The 17401-nt window shown below is 36.2% G+C and overlaps 1 protein-coding gene across 4 annotated transcripts in view; it reads right to left on the bottom strand.

The window, feature by feature from the left end:
- Positions 1 to 17401, bottom strand: part of ATE1 (arginyltransferase 1) — an 85640-nt gene that overhangs the window by 62010 nt on the left and 6229 nt on the right. For 2 of the 4 annotated variants that reach the window (XM_082309657.1, XM_082309656.1), the window contains exons 6-8: positions 13973 to 14205; positions 12116 to 12244; positions 10946 to 11074 (exon numbers count right to left, since the gene is read on the bottom strand). In XM_082309657.1, coding sequence (XP_082165783.1) covers positions 10946 to 11074; positions 12116 to 12244; positions 13973 to 14205 — 491 coding nt within the window. The remainder of the gene's footprint in view (positions 1 to 10945; positions 11075 to 12115; positions 12245 to 13972; positions 14206 to 17401) is intronic. The other 2 variants (XM_082309659.1, XM_082309658.1) reach the window with 2 other exon arrangements.

Below are 17401 nucleotides of genomic sequence, written 5' to 3'. Positions count from 1 at the left end.
GCAAGCCTGTTTTAAGGCTGAAGAAGAGGAAGAAGGAAAAAAAAAAAATCAACTTCCTGAAAGTGCAAGCATTTTCAAAACTCAATTCTTTACTCAATACAAAATTATGTGCTGCAGATAATCAATCAAAAAGGCAAGGTTTTAATGATCTGGAGCTTGTTCAAGATTCTAAGAGTAATAACATATAATAGGTATTTATTTACCATCATTTACTTATTTGATACAAATACTTCCTTCTTGGTGGATTCCACATTAAACATGTTACAAAGTTCTGGTATGCATTTAACCCCCCCACACTCCTTTGTTAAGAAGCTAGTATGTGTTACACAGTTTAATTCCCCCTCTTGTAATGGCTGGATGATTTACCAAGTCAGCAGTTCGCAAACTGCAAAGTAATAGTAAACAGGAACTTTTAATAAAGAATTTGATAAAAAGAATATATAGAGACACCTACAAAAACCTGATTGCTGTCAAGAATTCTATGAATTTCTGAGATTAATTAAAGAAGATTATTCTATTTAAGGAGGAATACAAAAAATGGGGTGATTACTTCATCCCATTTTTCCCAGGGAAGGGGAGGAGAGGAAGGCAGGCAACAATAAAAAGTGCCAATATTGTAAGTTGCTGACTTAGGACGGAGTTCCACATACAGCCTAAGTAATTCAAACTTTCTCTTTTCTTCAGAAGGCGCTATAAAGCAGACACTAGAAATAAAAACACAGCCTCTGGCAGATGTATATGTATCTTGATCTGCAAACATTAATTGGACCGTTCTCACCGTAGCTCACAGTGAACACAACCTTAGCCTTCTCCAAGACTGTGTCTCTAAGAGAGTGCATCTGTTGATGCTAAAAGAAGCAAGACTTTGCAGAAGTCGTATTTCAGACTTTTCCCCCTCAAACACCCAGCAGTATCTGATCTATGGATGAATGGTAAACCTTTGGACACAGACTTTACAGAAGAACACTGAATTTCTATAAGGTGCTGGTGAAGACAGGGGATTGTGCATTTCCTATGATTAACCATTTCAGATCTAGTCACCGCCACTCTAAATTACTCAGAGTTTGGAAGAACGAATGACTGCGGTATCTTAATTAAATTCTAGAATTTTTATTGATTTGGTGGATAGGGAGAGAGAACAAGAGAAAAAAAACCAAGTAATAGTTACAGAGAAAAAAAAAAAGTAATTCTAAATTTGAATTATGTTCCCATAAAAACAGAACAGAGTTACAAATTCCTACACTCCGAGTGCATCAGTCCTTACAGCCAGCGATTTTAGAATGTGCAGGCTTCAGAGAAAATAAACCATGTGTTATTAATTTTCATGTCAGAAGACCCCCAATAGTTCTTAATCTGTAACTTTAGCTTTATAGTGCAAGTTAAACCCTATGGGTGAGAAAACCGAGCCAACGACACTTTTCAAATAGTTTTATCCATTCTCCAGGCTCTGCCATACAATCCCTTGGCTTTGGGGGTGAGGGGGGACTTTTTAAGTGTACCTGAGTGTAGCTGCTTGCTAGGGAGTATATACTGTTACAACCAGCTATACTGCTGGCTAGAAAAAAATTCTTAACTGCACTTGAATTTGTATCACAATCTCATGGGGAAAAAAAAAAAAATCATTGCAGGTCTCATTACATATTATTTCACCTGTTGATACTTGCTAAATTTCTCAGGTTAGACAATTTTCTTAATCAAGTCCTAGAAAATTTCAGAAGACTGTGAATCTTCTCTAGAAGTCAATTAAGAAACAATTACCCCAAAACCCAACAATTTTCTGCTGTGGGTTTGTTGTGTTTTGGTTGGTTTTTTTTTGTTTGTTTGTTTGTTTTTTAAGGAAGAATTTAATTGACCCATAGAGATGGAGAATTTAATAAATATTTTAGATCCATTGACCTCTGCTGTTATCTTCTCAACCCTTACTCTCCCCTCCCACCCCCAAATCCACAGCACTTTCATCATAACCCAGGAATATATCTAATCTATACATTTATCTAAACTGAAGTAAAAGTAAGATTCAGTTTCTAAACTAACAAACTCATTTAATACTGTAAGATTATTATGAACACAATTCAAAAATGATTCAACAAATCATGAAAGAAATACAGTTAAAAGGTGGCATTGCAAGTAAAATAACTCAATCTGTCAAACAAGCACAATCAAAATTCCTTTCACAAAGTCATGTTTTTCTAATTTTAATTTCAAACTGAACTACATAAACTTTAGTCTTTTAAAAACTATATATGTGAAATCCACAGCATTCTTTCTTTCGTGCAAACTAATTACAATTGCCAGAAAGAATCAACAGAACAACATGAAATAAGTTCAAACATAATTAATAAAACTAAGATAGGAATACATCACTGAGAATTAAATCAAAGCGGGGGGAAAAGGCAGAAAAATAAAAGGAAGGTTTGATTCAACCCAAAGCCACTTGGTCAAGTGAAAGTGCATGCACAGCTTTAAAAAGCTATAATACAACTAGAGTGTTAACACCTGCTTCCTTTTCCAAGCGGGGGGAAGACATTCAGATACTTTGGATGCTAAATCAGAACAGGTTTCACCCGGTAGCTCAGTAACTTCCTGCAAGTGAGGGTTACTGATGTCACACAATGACATCATAGCCTTCGCGGGAAAAAACAGCTTTGAACTGTCATCACCGGCAACTGTAAAATTATCTCAGATCTTCAGTGGGAAGATATCACAGAAGGGCGTTCATTTATAATTTTCCCTTTGACAGTATTAGAGTTTGCTCATATTTGCAATTCACTGTAAAGGAAAACTGAGTATTCCTTTGAGTAAAGCAGGGCTGAGGAATGGATATGGGAATTGGCAAGTTTGGGTTTTTGTTTTTTTTTTTTTAAATCTAATCTCTGAATGGGATTAAAATAAACCAAAGCGTTCGTTGTTTTTTGGTTTTGTTTTTCATAAAGGTGCCAGGCTCATAATAAAATAAAAAATAATGTAATGAGTTTCCGTACAGAAGACAAATCAAACAAGCTACAGTTCCAGTGTATCACCTTCATGTGTATCAAGCAAGCTTATCCTCTCTTCCCTCTCCTGTTTCCAAGACCAACATAACGAATGCTTCCCCACCTTTGGAACTAAGAGTGGCCAAACGAATCTTAGCGTACCCACTAACAGAAACGAGCCATAAAAAGATGGCATTCTGTCTAGAGGGCTCCTGGCACCTTCCCCATATATTCATTTTATGAAGAGTTTTTCCTCCTCAAGTAGGGCAATTGTTAGGTATCTTACATACGCAGGGAAATAAAGAGCTAGCATCCTTGTAAAAATAAACAATAAAAAAAAAAGTAAAACTTTCAGTAAGATTAGAAGAAGCTATTAAATGACCACACACACACCCAAAAAAACCCAAAACAACAATAAAAAGAAGCTATCTAGGAAAACAGATTGAAATTAGGCTGGAAAATGAACAAAATTCTGTAACTTCATGTAAAAATCGGTAAAATGGGACAAAACGCAGCATGTTTACAAGGAAAGATGGTGCCAAGCTATCCTGCTGTCCTTGAAGTGGTCAATACACTAGAGCTAAGTTAGCAGAGGAATCAAAGACTTAGTCTAGGGCTGGCTCAATTTAGCATTTTCAACAGTGACTTACAAAAACATAGGAATGCTAACAAAATACAGTTTCAGAGATATCTACAGACCCAACGGTGAAGAAAGAGCCTTCAAAACATAGTACCTAAGCAAAGAGAGGATTTAAAGTTTAAATGCATGCTTCAAATGTTGTTTTCAGTACAAGAATCGGACTAATGAAATAGAAATAATTGCTGATGGGACAGAACGTACATTTCAGAATTACAATTTCAGTTGCCTTATGGAGTGAAAAAAGTCACTGCGGCTTTGTCTGCTCAGAAGAAACTTACTCTCAAAATAATGGAGATCTGTCAGTCTTACAGTAGAGGAGTTTTTTTTATTTTATATGGATTTATATAGAAAACTGTCAAAATCAGGAAGAACATTATGCAAAAAGAATCTGAACTGAAATGATATGACTATGGACAAGTTGGTTAATTGTCTGGATGCCTAAATTCTTAGGCTCTTATAGGCATTTCAAGAACAAAATCCATGAATCCATGGCACCTCAGTCACAAGGGCCACACAAGGAAACCGAAGGAATCCAGCTGATACAGAAGTGCTAGGTGTAAGTCTTTAAGTCGGTGTTATCAGAGATCTGAAGCGCCAGCTCACTGCAGTGAGACGTTCTGCCGCAGCAGCAGCCGACCACGGAGAGCCAGCCATCAGATTAGTGCTGCCACCAACCGAAATGCTAAAAGAGCTAATTCGAGAGCGTTGTAGAAACGTATGGCTGCAAGCTACAGAAGGTTAAAAATAACCACAAAAGCTATTGATTTTTTAAGCCTTCTCTCACTAGAAAATAAAAAAAGAAAGAGGAAACTAGGTTAGAGAGACCTAAAAGTTTGCAACTGGCTGCTGATAGCAGCTTTCAAACCGACCGCAACGTGCTCCTTGGCATTTCCCAGACTATTCGCTCAGTTTTCTATATTAGTTCAAGTGGATTTCTGGGAGGCAATTAAAAACAAACTGGGAAAGAAAAAACCCCACTATACCTATTTCAGTAATTTTTTGCACCTTTTCAAACAGTGTATCTTTTGTGTGTTGTGAAATTCTTTTCTTCCAAGACAAATATTTAGTTAAGCACAAAGCAAAGAGAGCGTCCAGCTAGCTTTGCAGCGGGAACGGAGACTCGTACTATTTTTCTACAAGTTCGTCATTATAAAACACTCATGAAAAGTTAAATGAAACGTTTGCTTCAGAAGGTCTAAACAGCAATAAACTGTTCACTCTTGCTCTTTCTGGAAACTACTGTAGAATTTTTATGATCTTTTATGGAAATGTTTTCTAACTTGTGTAGCTGCCACATAGCTTGTTTCAGTTACACTTCAGCTGTGTTTCTTAAAGACAAAGACTACTGTAAAAAGACTTAAAGCCTAAAAATCACATTAATGGACTAGATGTATTGTATCAGTGGTTTAAACCACCCAGATCCATCATTAAGTTCAGTGGAGAAGAGGCAGGAAGAAAAAAATGCTTAATTTCAAATTTTTACATGACAATCTGTTATATGTAAAACTCAGTTTGGAATGATAGGCACTATTATTTTTTTAGCACAAGATCTGAATACAGCTAAAGAACTAAAGTAGCTGAGAGCTTTTAGAGAGATATATGTGTATGTGTCTATAAGTACGTTGACGGCTTCTATAATTGACTTCAAGAAGCATTTTAAAAAGGACAACATTGGGTCAGAAATGCAATGCCTCTAGCGAGATGATACTTCCTTAAGAAGAACTGCTAGAGATATCCCATCCAAATTAGCCATTGATTACATCACTGGGATCAAAAAATTTCCTTCTTGAGATTAAAGGGCCAAGAAGAAATGTTTTCTCTGTATTCATTTCATTTAAAATCTTTGCCTCCAGAGCTACACAGTTCCACATCTGTATCTATCATTTAAACACCAAGGAATACATTTTGACACTTCATCTAAAACACAAAAGACGTGCAGGTGGCAAAATGTTCTGAAACATTTATATATATATTTCCACGTACTTTCTTAATCATCCTGAAGCTGGGGTAGAGTTGGATCATAGCATCTTCCAGGTGACTTGTATTCTGCAAAGCCCTCCCTGCATTTCTTACACAGAAACACAGGTATTTTTGCTGTTGAGCAAGAGTTAAAACGTTTGCAGATATGGATTGCTCTTAGCAAAGCAGAAGACAAGCCGGAGCTATTACTAAGCTTCCTTAAATCCAATATTCTCATCTGAAGAGCCAGCCTATGCCCTCAGAGCTAGTTACTGTTCCTATCTTGTTTCTTTCTGTCCTGCTTCTATCTTGTTTTCAGATTTTTGTACTGTAATTCTACAAAGCTACAGCATAAAATACTACCTGGTCACTCTCAGAGTCTTGCCTGCTCCTTGAGGTAAAACCAGACTAACAGACAGCAGTACATCTGCAGAGAAGGCTGCCTCCACTAGCACGGCCTGGCCCCAGCGCTTGATTCAATTATCAGCGTATTTCTGCCTCTTGGGATTATACAAGACACATAAAAAGTTCACTCTTCTGTCTTATTCTCAGATCATCCTTCTATACACTAATCTACGCATTTTCTCCCAGAAATATAACCAAATGCTGTTAAAAGTTACTCAATTTAAAAACCAACCAAACAAACAGGTTCCAAACCCATATTCATCCATTTCTCTGTGCGTGAATTATTACAACAAAGCTATATTATGATTTATTATATTTCTTATGACAAATCAAGAAAAAAAGATGGACCAACCTCCACACATACAATTTGTTTGCATAATTATGGTACTCTTGATCTGCTGATCAGCTCTATAATTTGTGTTCCAACCGATCTTTCACTGGTAATACAGGGGAAACAACGCCTGTTCAGTGAAGGGATGCTCAGCCTACTCTCTCCTCTCCTGTTCATTACAGCAGTCTCCCTTTTTCAGTTTTTCTAAGCTGTCATGATTTCAATTTTTTTCATTATAGCTTGACTTGTTTCACAAAATAGATATAACCACCACCCCAGCAGATAAAAACCCAAACAGGTAACTTGTAGACATGTTAAATAAATCCTCGCAATGGGTTACATTAGTGACTTTTTGTATATTATAGACACAGACTCTCATATTAAACATGATTATAGTCTTCCACTACTTTAAGGGGGGGGGGAAATAAAAAAAAAAGCTATTGAATAATAGCTGTATTATATTGGGAACAGTACATGGCAGCTACCGTCTTGGACCCGAGATAAAGGTCCATGTACAGTACTTCCATAAAGGGCCAGAAGAAATTCATAGAACGTGATAAATGCTAAAACAGATTCTTCCCTTGCTCATTTTCACAGTTTCCAAAAATGAGCAGTTCAGAGACTTGGCTAATTCAAGAGTAGCCTTGGATAAACTTCTCCAATAGGCAGCGATACACCTATTTTTCATGACTGTGTCTTACCTCATTCAGAAGCTATCTATACTTTACCACTTAATAATTTGTTGAGGTTCCCCCTAATTCTTCTGATTTTTTCCAACAACTCTTTTTAAGATAAGAGTGCATATATCACTAAAACAGTGGATGAGTGCATTTACATAGCAGCTTAATAAGGTTTTGTGTTCCCACAGAGAAAAACTGAAAAATCAGTTCTTCCACAGCAGTATTTAAGTATTATGAAGCAACCTTTAATTAGAAAATCATTTGCTATATTTTTCCTCAGGACACCAATTCAAAAACACGCTGACTTAAACATTCTTAGGTGCCAACAACTTTGCGTAACATCAGTACTCGACTGCACTCTGAAGCGCAGACAACCAGGGCAGTTTTGAAGCTGAATCCTGTAGCAACTGACCAAAGGTTTTTCAGAGGGTTGAGAAGATTTCCAAGGGAAATTCAATTTATACAAGACAAACTAAGAGAAAAGGTGATAATCAAGAGTTTAAAAGCCTATGCAGAGAAGAGTTGTAGCTTTTACATCAAGGTAAAAACATTTGAAACATTTTCACTTGCAAGCTAAATTGGTTTTAATTCCAGGAGCAAGGGGATACTCAAAACTGTTCCTAGAATATTAACTTATTTGGCAGATAGATAGCAAATATACTTCTACTTTACCAAATCCTGTACTCGCCGATGAGAGCGTCACCAAAGGCTGTGACGATGCTTCCATAGTAAAGGCAAGTTTCATCACCACAGGGGTAACACCAACTCTGGGACTTGGAAAAAGTTTATTCCATTATGAAATTTCTACCTTGCTTTTTATTAAAACAAACAGAAGTTAACTGCCTCAATCAGGAATCAGTACTGCATCACCAAAATGCATCACAGAACTCTCCCCAGCAAAATCTCAAAATAAATTCTTTTTAATGAAGACACAGTTATTGGTGCTACTGCAGTCTCCATCAGAGATGCAGAAGAAGGAGGAGAAAGTAAGGAGGGAAAGGCAAAATTCAGAAAAACCCACCATCTTGAAGGGCGCTGAAACACCAGTTATCACTGGTCTCAAAGTGGCACTAACCAGAGAGTGCCTAGAAGTTCAAAGAAATCTTTGGTGTCAAGTATTCAAAGGATTCTCTGTCCTGGAAGTTATCTATTCCCCTTTCTCACATAAAATCTTGATGAAAAGATGTATAGACATTGCATAGGTACCAAGAGAGGGCCTTCTTTCACACTCATTGAGCCACAGTCGGCTTCACGGTTCACATACTTTTGTTAATATTGTGAACTGTTTTATAACTTTCCGCATTAGTGTTATTTTCAAATAATCACAATTCTAAATCTGTTCCTAAAATTGCCTTTTAATGTAGTAAGGTTAATATTAAACTAGTCTAGCAGCTAATATAGGCAGAGAGTATATTGTAATGCCGACAATCTAAGAATATATTCCAAAAAGAAGTTGTTAATATGTCCCATAAAAATTTTTGTTGGATTCTGGATTTAAATATAGGCAGGTTTCTAAATATGAAGTGTTCAGCCAAATATAAAATTAAATACTTTTCCTAAACTAGAAACTTTCCAAACACAAAAGTGTGCAGGACTCTCCCTGAAAAGGAGGCTCACCTACCATACACAGATATATTACCTTGCACAGATTAAAAGCTAAATTTAATTTTTAGAGAAAAAAAATTCCTGGATGTTTGCCAGTTTAAAGCCCAAAGCAGACTTGTTACTACCCTGATAAAAAGCCCTGTGTATAGGACAGAATTTCATTCTACCTTTACTTAAAGAACTGCTTGGCTCCATAATGTCTGTGTGATACATTAAAAAGTCTGAAAAACAGGAAGAAGAAAAAGTTTGAGGTCTTTCAAATAGCATTTTCCACCCTTCCTCTCAATAACTTGGATCAATTTTACCCTACTTGGTATCTTCTGTTCTTAGAAGTGACTCAGATAATTCTCCTCCCACAGAAATTCAGTATTTTAAAAAAAAAAAAAAGTCTTCTAATCTACATCAAAATATATTTTGTGTAAAGTATTCTTCAGTTTACTTCCTGCAGGGATCAAATACAAAATGCTTTTGATTGAAGTGACAGAGCTTTAGTGCCTACTAACTGTGAATAGAAAGGCCTTCTTAGCCAGGTAGTCACATGAACACACAAGATAATTTACTAGTGCTAAAGCAGGACCTAAATTAACAGACATCAGCATCAGACTGAGTTTTTACATTTACTAGAAGCTTCAGAGAAGATCCTGTGTCTCCTCTGGAATAGTACACTAAGCCTGAACAAACCTAATACGAGACAGGGAAGATAAAGGCAGAGTAGGCAAACCCCTATGGCAAGTAACAAGGAAAAAGAGGATAAAAATCCATTAAACTATTAGCAGTATGAATATAAATCCATCTCCTTCCTATTCAACAGCAATTCCCATGACAGACTTTACACCTTAAGGTGGTGGAAACGAGAACTGTCCTTAATGCATCTTTATCAGCTTTCCTCCCCAGACTCCCCCAGTTAAAAAAACAAAGTTCCAGGAGTGATGAAGGCCATCAAAGCCAAGTCTACACCAAGCCCCGCACTCTGACCCAAACAGAGATTAGATGAACTGGGAGCTAACTGCTATTCAGAACTGAACTGCAAGCAGCCATCATGATTTTGCTCTTGATTTTTCATGATGTAATGATTGTATTAAAAAAAATTCATAATTTTAAACAAAGAGTAAGTAAGCATATGAAGTTCTTACCACCCTCTCTGCAGCAACAAGATTTTCAGAGCAAAAGCATGGTGGAATATAGGCTATATCTAAGCATTAGGGCTGAAATACATTCACCGTAGCAGAAAAATCAAGTCCCTAATCAGGCCTGGTACAAATTTAGTAAATAGCTCAATCTTTCTTGGCACGTTTCCAATTTTTACCTTATTGTAATTAACCCAATTTATGTCAGTAATTATAAAAAGGGCAGAGACTACTACTTATTGTTATGAGTCCTATTATTTTACAAAACAAAGTGGAATAAATTTTATGGCTTTCCACAGTAGCATTACAGAGTTCTCACAAAAAAGCTCTCCTTACACTCTTTTGAACTAAAGCCAAAAATGATTACGTGGTTTTATTATTCTACCTGGAAAGCAGCCACAGCTTGCTAGGTATCACTTCTGCAAGTATTGCTCTCAAAAACAGAAAAGTCTGACTAGAGAGTTGATCAATATGGAAGTCTTACAGTTCCAGTAGATAGAAAAGACAGATCGGAGGTAGCAGTTTTATTAATTCTGCTAATGTTGTGCCACCTGCCAGTGAAATGCAGAATAGCTGCTTGTTTAGAACCCTATGAGGTTGGGTTTTTTGGTTTTTTTTAACTTGTTAGATTAGGACTAGCATCCTGTAAATACCATTTTAAAAGCAGGCTTTATTCATAGGCAATGTACTCTCACTGAATCTCAGACAATCAGCTGGTGGGAATATTTTTGCACTGTTTCTACTGCAAAGGAGACTTCTAGTTGAGAGTTATGCTTAGCAATGAAATGTGAATAAAACTGAGATTTTTTTTTTAAAAAACTTTCACCTGTTAAATTAAGCAAGACAACAAAAAATTAAGGAGAAATGTGGAAAAGGTACCAAACAGCTTTAAAGCAGAAGATGCTTTTGCCATCAAAAAAGCACTTCCATACCATTATCCCATTGCCAGTGGAGATCTCAGTCCCATCACGTACACACAGCAGCTCTACTTAACTCATTACTAAGTTTTTTAAGTTATGATGATGCATAATCCCTCCCTCTTCAGCTCAGTTTCCCTTGGGCTGAAGCCTGCAACAGAAGCTGGCTAAAAACCACAATGCTTTCTCTCCCAAATGGAAACGGCAATATTTTAGTATTTAGAATCCCTCTCAGAGACACCATTTCCCATCATTTAACTGTGCATTAAAAAAAAAAGTTTTCATAAAGGGGCATGCAGGGAACTGTACCTCATTTTCGCCACAGTCAGAAGGTGTATCCTTGTGTATAGCCATCTGATACTTGGCAAATAAAGTGGCTGATTGGTTGAAGGATGATTTGAACTGGGGGTCCTCAAAGGAGACAGGAACTAACCTCACCTTCAGAGCAAGGAAAATACAAGCATACTATTTTGAGTCCATATAATCAGATAACATGCTTCTGAAGGTAAGGCTAGTGAAAGATCTCCTCCTAACCACTTCAAAGCCTCTGAAGTCAGTTTTCTACTTTAAACGTGTAACAAGAAAATCCTACAGGGGAAAGTCTGACAACTAACCCTAAGCTTAAACTGACTGTTGATACTTTCATTAAAGAATAAAAATTGTATAACACTAGAACACTTCAAAGCATCAGTTTATTCAGCCTGTTTTTTGACCAAGTTATCTAAGCAAGCAACCACAAATTTTATTCTCATTGTACAGTCTCAAGGACTTTTAAAATGTATTATTTTTAATGGCACATCACTCATTGCCCCAGTTTAGCAATTACATATTCTTGCTACATATACTTTTTCTCCAGTCGCCTGAATTTTTTTCTTCATAGTATCAGAGAGGTAATATGTCTGACAGTTAACTATTACACACCGCCTGCTCATTACAAGAAGCAGTAACGATGTGTAATTTAGATGGAGTGCACTGATTACTTCTTGAAGGGCTTAAATTGAAGAGGTTTATAAAACTTCTGTGAACCTTAAACCAACAATTTGTATGCGTGATAAATTCTTCACTCACGTGTTGGCCCTGATCATGCTTGTTCCTCCTTATGGAAGCATTCGAACCAAAGCCAATGAGACTAGTTATCAGGGTAAGTGTCCAGCTGGTTTTAGTTCTTATGAGATTTGTATTTATAAGGCCCACAATATCTATCTCCAAAAGCCTCATCCTCTCCAACTCTTACCCAATAGCATCCCCACTTAACTTCCTTAACTTTTTTGTCTGCAGTTAAGACCAAATATTTGTGGCACTCACAAAGAGATACCAAAAGAGTTTGCACTTTCAGGACGTTGGTTTTATTTGATACAGTATTTTACACGCTCCTGAGTATACAATGGATATGAAATCCACATTTGTTTCTCCTAGAAACAAGACATGTGAAATGGAGGGGAAGCTGAGCTTTGCATAAAATTCATTTGGCTTTCTGACCTGATTTATAGTTGGTTTATCAGGTGGGTCCTTGTGAACAACCATCTGGTAACGTTTATAGACCTGGTAAGACTCCTGAAATGTGGCTTTGAACTGTGAACTTGGTGGAGATGATCTCACCACCCTCACCTTCAGAAGAAGTTAAACACATTTATTATTACAATACCATGCAATAACTATATATTTATACATATACAAATATCATAACAGAGAGAAATTTTGAATTCCTGCACAAAGGCCCTAACAATGTAATTAATATTAGCCAATAGCCTTCCAATTCTTCAGCTCAATTTAGGCTACTGAAGACTTTTATATTTACGCTGAATAACATACAAGGTTTTCAAACTGCAAATTAAGATGGCTAAAATGCATATAGAATAACTACACAAATAGTTTGCAGGAAATAAAACCAACAAATGGTATGCAGATTGACATTTTAAAGAGATTTTCTGTACTTTTTAAAAATCTTTCTTGTAGTTTCACACTAGACTGAAAAATACTTGAAGGACCTATGCATTTGGAAGACTCATATCTGTGCTCTTTAGATAAAGACCATGTTTTTTTGCAGTAATCCCAAGGGGATTTCTTGATATTTTTCAAATTGAAAGAGGAAGATGAAACAATGTTTCCATATTCAATTATGAGTTAATGTAATAGGAAGTTATCCATCTTCCCCACCATCACCCTTACACATACAAAAATAAAATAATTATTTTTAAAAAATCTACAAATTAAAAATTGTTCTTAGTAAAAGTGATTGCTCCCTAACCAAAACAATGCTATCACATGAGCAACAGTGCATTTCTTTTCAAGCATGTTTAAGGACACGTTCATTTCAAAAAACACTTAATTTTCAGTATGATTCTATTTTCACAAATAGCATTGGTTCTGATAAAAAAAAAAAAAAAAAAAAAAACCACCACACTTGACAGTCATAGTAAGAAGCAAAGACAATCTGGGAAAACACTGCTGGAACCATCCTCCTTTTAATTCTCCCTGCATCTTCTAAATGAAGATGTTCAGACAAAGCCATTGTACTTCTGTTATACAACTCATCAGCAAATCCGGAGGAGTTAGTGAGATGGATCAATTTCATGGCTTCTTGTCAGTTATTCAGGGTGAATCTTTTAAGTCATCATCACTATCTTTTTGAATAATTACCAAAAGAATATTAAAAATTTCTCTTCCAATATCATCATTGATCATAGTAACTCCAGGAAAATACTTATATTCAGATAGTTTTCCAGCTTCCGGGGGGGGTGGGGGGGTGGAAAAAGAAAAAATTGGGTTTATGGGTTAGAAAGTCCAAAAGTCTTCCAGATGACTGTCTCCATATTACTAATAGATTTAATGGCAACCAGCATATTAAGCAAATTTTTCTACCATCACTTTTACGGCTTTCAAAGACATCAACACACATCAATGACATTTAGAAAGAGCAACTCTATTCTTATCTGCTTAATTTTATGAACAGTTACTGCTGTCTTGTCAAGATTCATTAGCATAGAGAGTTTAAGTATTTATATACTGCAGAACTAAATATTGAATCTCATCATTCAACACTCAGTTAATTCAAAGTCTTTCATTTTCAAGTCACGCTGTACGAAATCAATTTACAAGTTATTTTGGTAACTGTAGTGGCCTCTGCTACGACTGACAGCAAGGGCAAGAGTACCCTCTTGTGGCTACACACAGCTCAGCTGCACCATATATATATCATGCAGTACCACATATATTCCAAGATTTAAACTATAACCATTCCATAAAGTCACAAATACTAAACACTCAAGCATTTCAAAAACTCCTTAACTACACTTTTCCTTAATTTGCCTCCAACAACAGTGAATGAGACTTTACCTCTAATTTGTGTGGTGCATCATCAGGTAAAGAGACAAAAACGAAGTCTTCTATGGTTTTAGGTTGGTTTGGTTTAGATTTAGAGTTTTGCAAGAGGAAAACTTGATCTCCTGCTTGAAGCGGAGAGCCTTCAGATGCGCACTTCTGGTTCTGAAGGAGTTTCTGCAGTTTTCTTTCTTTCCGTATGTCCTTTGCTTTTCGACATGGTGGCTTGCTCAGATCAGCCCCTTTGCCTGTGAGGGCACAAGCAAAGAATTAAACACCACATTTTGCAACAAACAAGTAGTTCTTACAAAATCACTCAAAATAAATGGTTAAAATCTCCATTAATTGCAGACCACAGTCTGAACATAACATGTTTTTCCCATTTACAACTACTGACAACACCTGATGCCAACAAAGCTAAGCTGCAGTGATTTTTTCCTCTACAGCTGTTTAACACAGCACTTTAATATGGAAACACCTTGACCACGATTCCACTCCAGAGCCAAGAATATATTTAAAAACTAAAATGAAAAGACTTCCTGCTAAGTCCATCCTTAAATCATTTTGGCACATCCCCCTCTCAGAAACAAAGAAAAGCTCCTGTTTAATGTATGGTATGATGGTCTACTACTTCCAAACAGCTACGGGATCAGCTTGAAATACTGAAAGGAAAAAAACACGACCACAAAACGTCACAGTCAAATTCACAGAGAATTGTTCTACTGCATCAAAAACCCAGGTGGCTACAAAACAGACGCCTGTAGAAGACACACACACAAAAAAAAAAAGCATTTATTTTTTGTCACCTGGAATCCTTACGCAGTATATAGAAATGACAATGCCAGTGCCATTACTGGCAATGCTACTAATGCCAGGAAAAAGAAGAGTAAAAGGCCACATAAGCTTACATCTTTGCTTAAAATTATATTCAGATTGTCTGTTTTTACTAATCGATTCACTTTTATCAATTTACCTTCATCTTTAACAGATAACTGTTCATAACATTCTATTTGTGAAATGCTATTTACTTGAAAGAGAATTCAAACGTAGAAAACAAATGGATGTGCATGGGAAATAGTAATTAGTAATATAAGAACTTAGTAGTTCCAAAGGCATGCACAAATAAAAATGTAAAGCAGTTGAAATTCCTCAAAGGGATCAGATTAATTTTATAGTTAGGACAGTAATGCAAGATAAAAAGTAAAGATATAAGAGTGCCAGTACTAGAAAAATACAGAATTTTCTTCAATTAAAAGAAAAAAAAAAAAAAGATGGCTGGTCCCCATGCTACCCACTGAAGGCACTGAAAGGATCTATTTACAAGTAGCAATTTCCCTAGACAGTATTATTTTCATCAATACTGATTGTAAAGTCATAAATTCAAATTTGTAAAAATTACAAAAAGCAAGAAACATTTTCCTAACACTCTCAGTGCTGCCTTTCATCTTTCCTTAAATTTTGTACGTCATTGTTGGCTATTCCATGTAGCGCACACAAGCAACTGAACACGATACCTCACCCTAGAAGCTGTGTAAGAGCTGTACGCTGGAAACAGTGGGGGGACAAATAATCCATTTTCAAGGAATACCTGTCTCAGCCTGGCAGCTGCTGTTGTGAGTTCCATAGAGAGGGAAAGTTGCACTCAAAATTTCATCAGCAGCCAGCTAATGTAATACAAAGTAACTCTAATTCTCCAGTTTTTATTACTTTTTTTTAAGGCAGTGGTAGATGGGGTAGAGGCCAAAAAAAGAGCTGTAATATTAAAAAATTCAAAAGGAGAGGAAGAGTGGAAAAAACTACTCCCCTATAGGGAAATACAGTCATACATCTTGCACAGAACAAAAACTGTAACAAATATTATGACAAACTGCTGAAGAAGTCTTTTGTGCCATTCGCTTTCTCCTGAAATCCATGTATCTGCAAAAGACACATTGGCAACTTTTGAAAGACTTGCCTTTTCAAATGGGAAAGTACCCTGAACGGTGAGGTGCTTTCATTTGAAGCATTAGGAAGAAGACACATTTCCAACTCTGCTAATATTTATAAGAAATAAAGAAGAATCCAAACCCAGACTTAAGTACAGCTTATCCCACTTCACTTTCTTGGAGGCCTGGAACTTACATGGAAATTGTTTTTTTCCAGAACTCCTGTGAAAACATAGTTAGAGCTTTCTTTCCTCCTCTTTCTTCTTACTAGTAACTTATTAGCCAAAAGTGACATTTTTCTTGTCCCCTATCAGCTTCAAACCTTCCCATGGACAATGGGAACAGTGATATCCTCCTTCAAACTGGAAACGGTGAGAGCACTGATATTTTAAAAGCTCACTGATCTGTTTAGGAGTCACTTCACCTGCAAAGAACCGCAGCCCTCAGAGCCACTGCCTGCATCTTTCTTTACCAATAGATACGCCACAGAAATTGGCAAAATACTTTATATTGGGATCAATTTTCAAGTATCAGTAAAGCTGTGAACTATTCTTTTTAATGTGCATACCATACTGAATTTACAGCGTTTATAAGCGCACTCCTGGGGCAAGTGAGCAGCAAGCTCTTCATGGCTCACCCAGCAAAGTCCCGGTCTGGTTGTGCTATGCAGCCTCCGTGACAGCTGAAATGTTGGGAGCATCTCAAGGACTTGGAGAAGGAGCTTATACCACTAATACAACTAATAATAATAATATAATAATAATAATAATATAATAATAATAATAACAGCTAATACCACTAATACAACAATACAGCTAATACCACTAATACAACTCTTCAGACAGCCTACAATTGCACTAGTAGATTTTATGATTGAGTGTTCTCACCTCTCAGCAAAGGTTTTTCAGTATTTGTTTCATCGATACAGATAAAATTATACACCAGAAAAGGACAAATACTATGAGGAAATTACCAATATTATGTGACCTGTCCATGGGCAAACAAGTCAGAGGAAGAGTTTATTTAAAATAGTCATGATAAATTTGAAGAATGTTTGAGTACTTCATCTGTATTGGTATCTGTTTCATGTCTCATATCTGCTATAAGCTGTAAGTTAGCAAGAAAAACTTTTTAAAACAATGAATGTGTATATAGACATAAGCAAACCTTTTCTTCCTGAAACTGTGCAGAAAGCCCATTATTCCTATAGGACAACGACCTGTTTTGCTTATAAAGGAATAAAAATGCAATTAAACAATCTTATTATGGAATAAGTCTACCTTTTCCAAGATGAAAACTAAACATCTTTCTATCTGGAAAATTTTAAACTGAATTTGACCTGGGACACCACCTACCCTTAAAAAAAAAAAAAAAAAAAAAAAAAAAAAGAAAAGGACAAATTAAATAAGCTTTCTGATGCATTTATTATTCACTTTTATATTTCATTTAAAACCTCCAGAAAGAAAGAAGCACACTAATGCATATTTCCCCTCTATAAAGTAAATCCTCTTTTTCTGAA

The sequence above is a fragment of the Platalea leucorodia genome, assembly GCF_965183815.1.
Source record: "Platalea leucorodia genome assembly, chromosome: 4".
Lineage (NCBI taxonomy): Eukaryota > Metazoa > Chordata > Aves > Pelecaniformes > Threskiornithidae > Platalea > Platalea leucorodia.
This window is presented reverse-complemented; position numbering and strand designations above follow the sequence as displayed.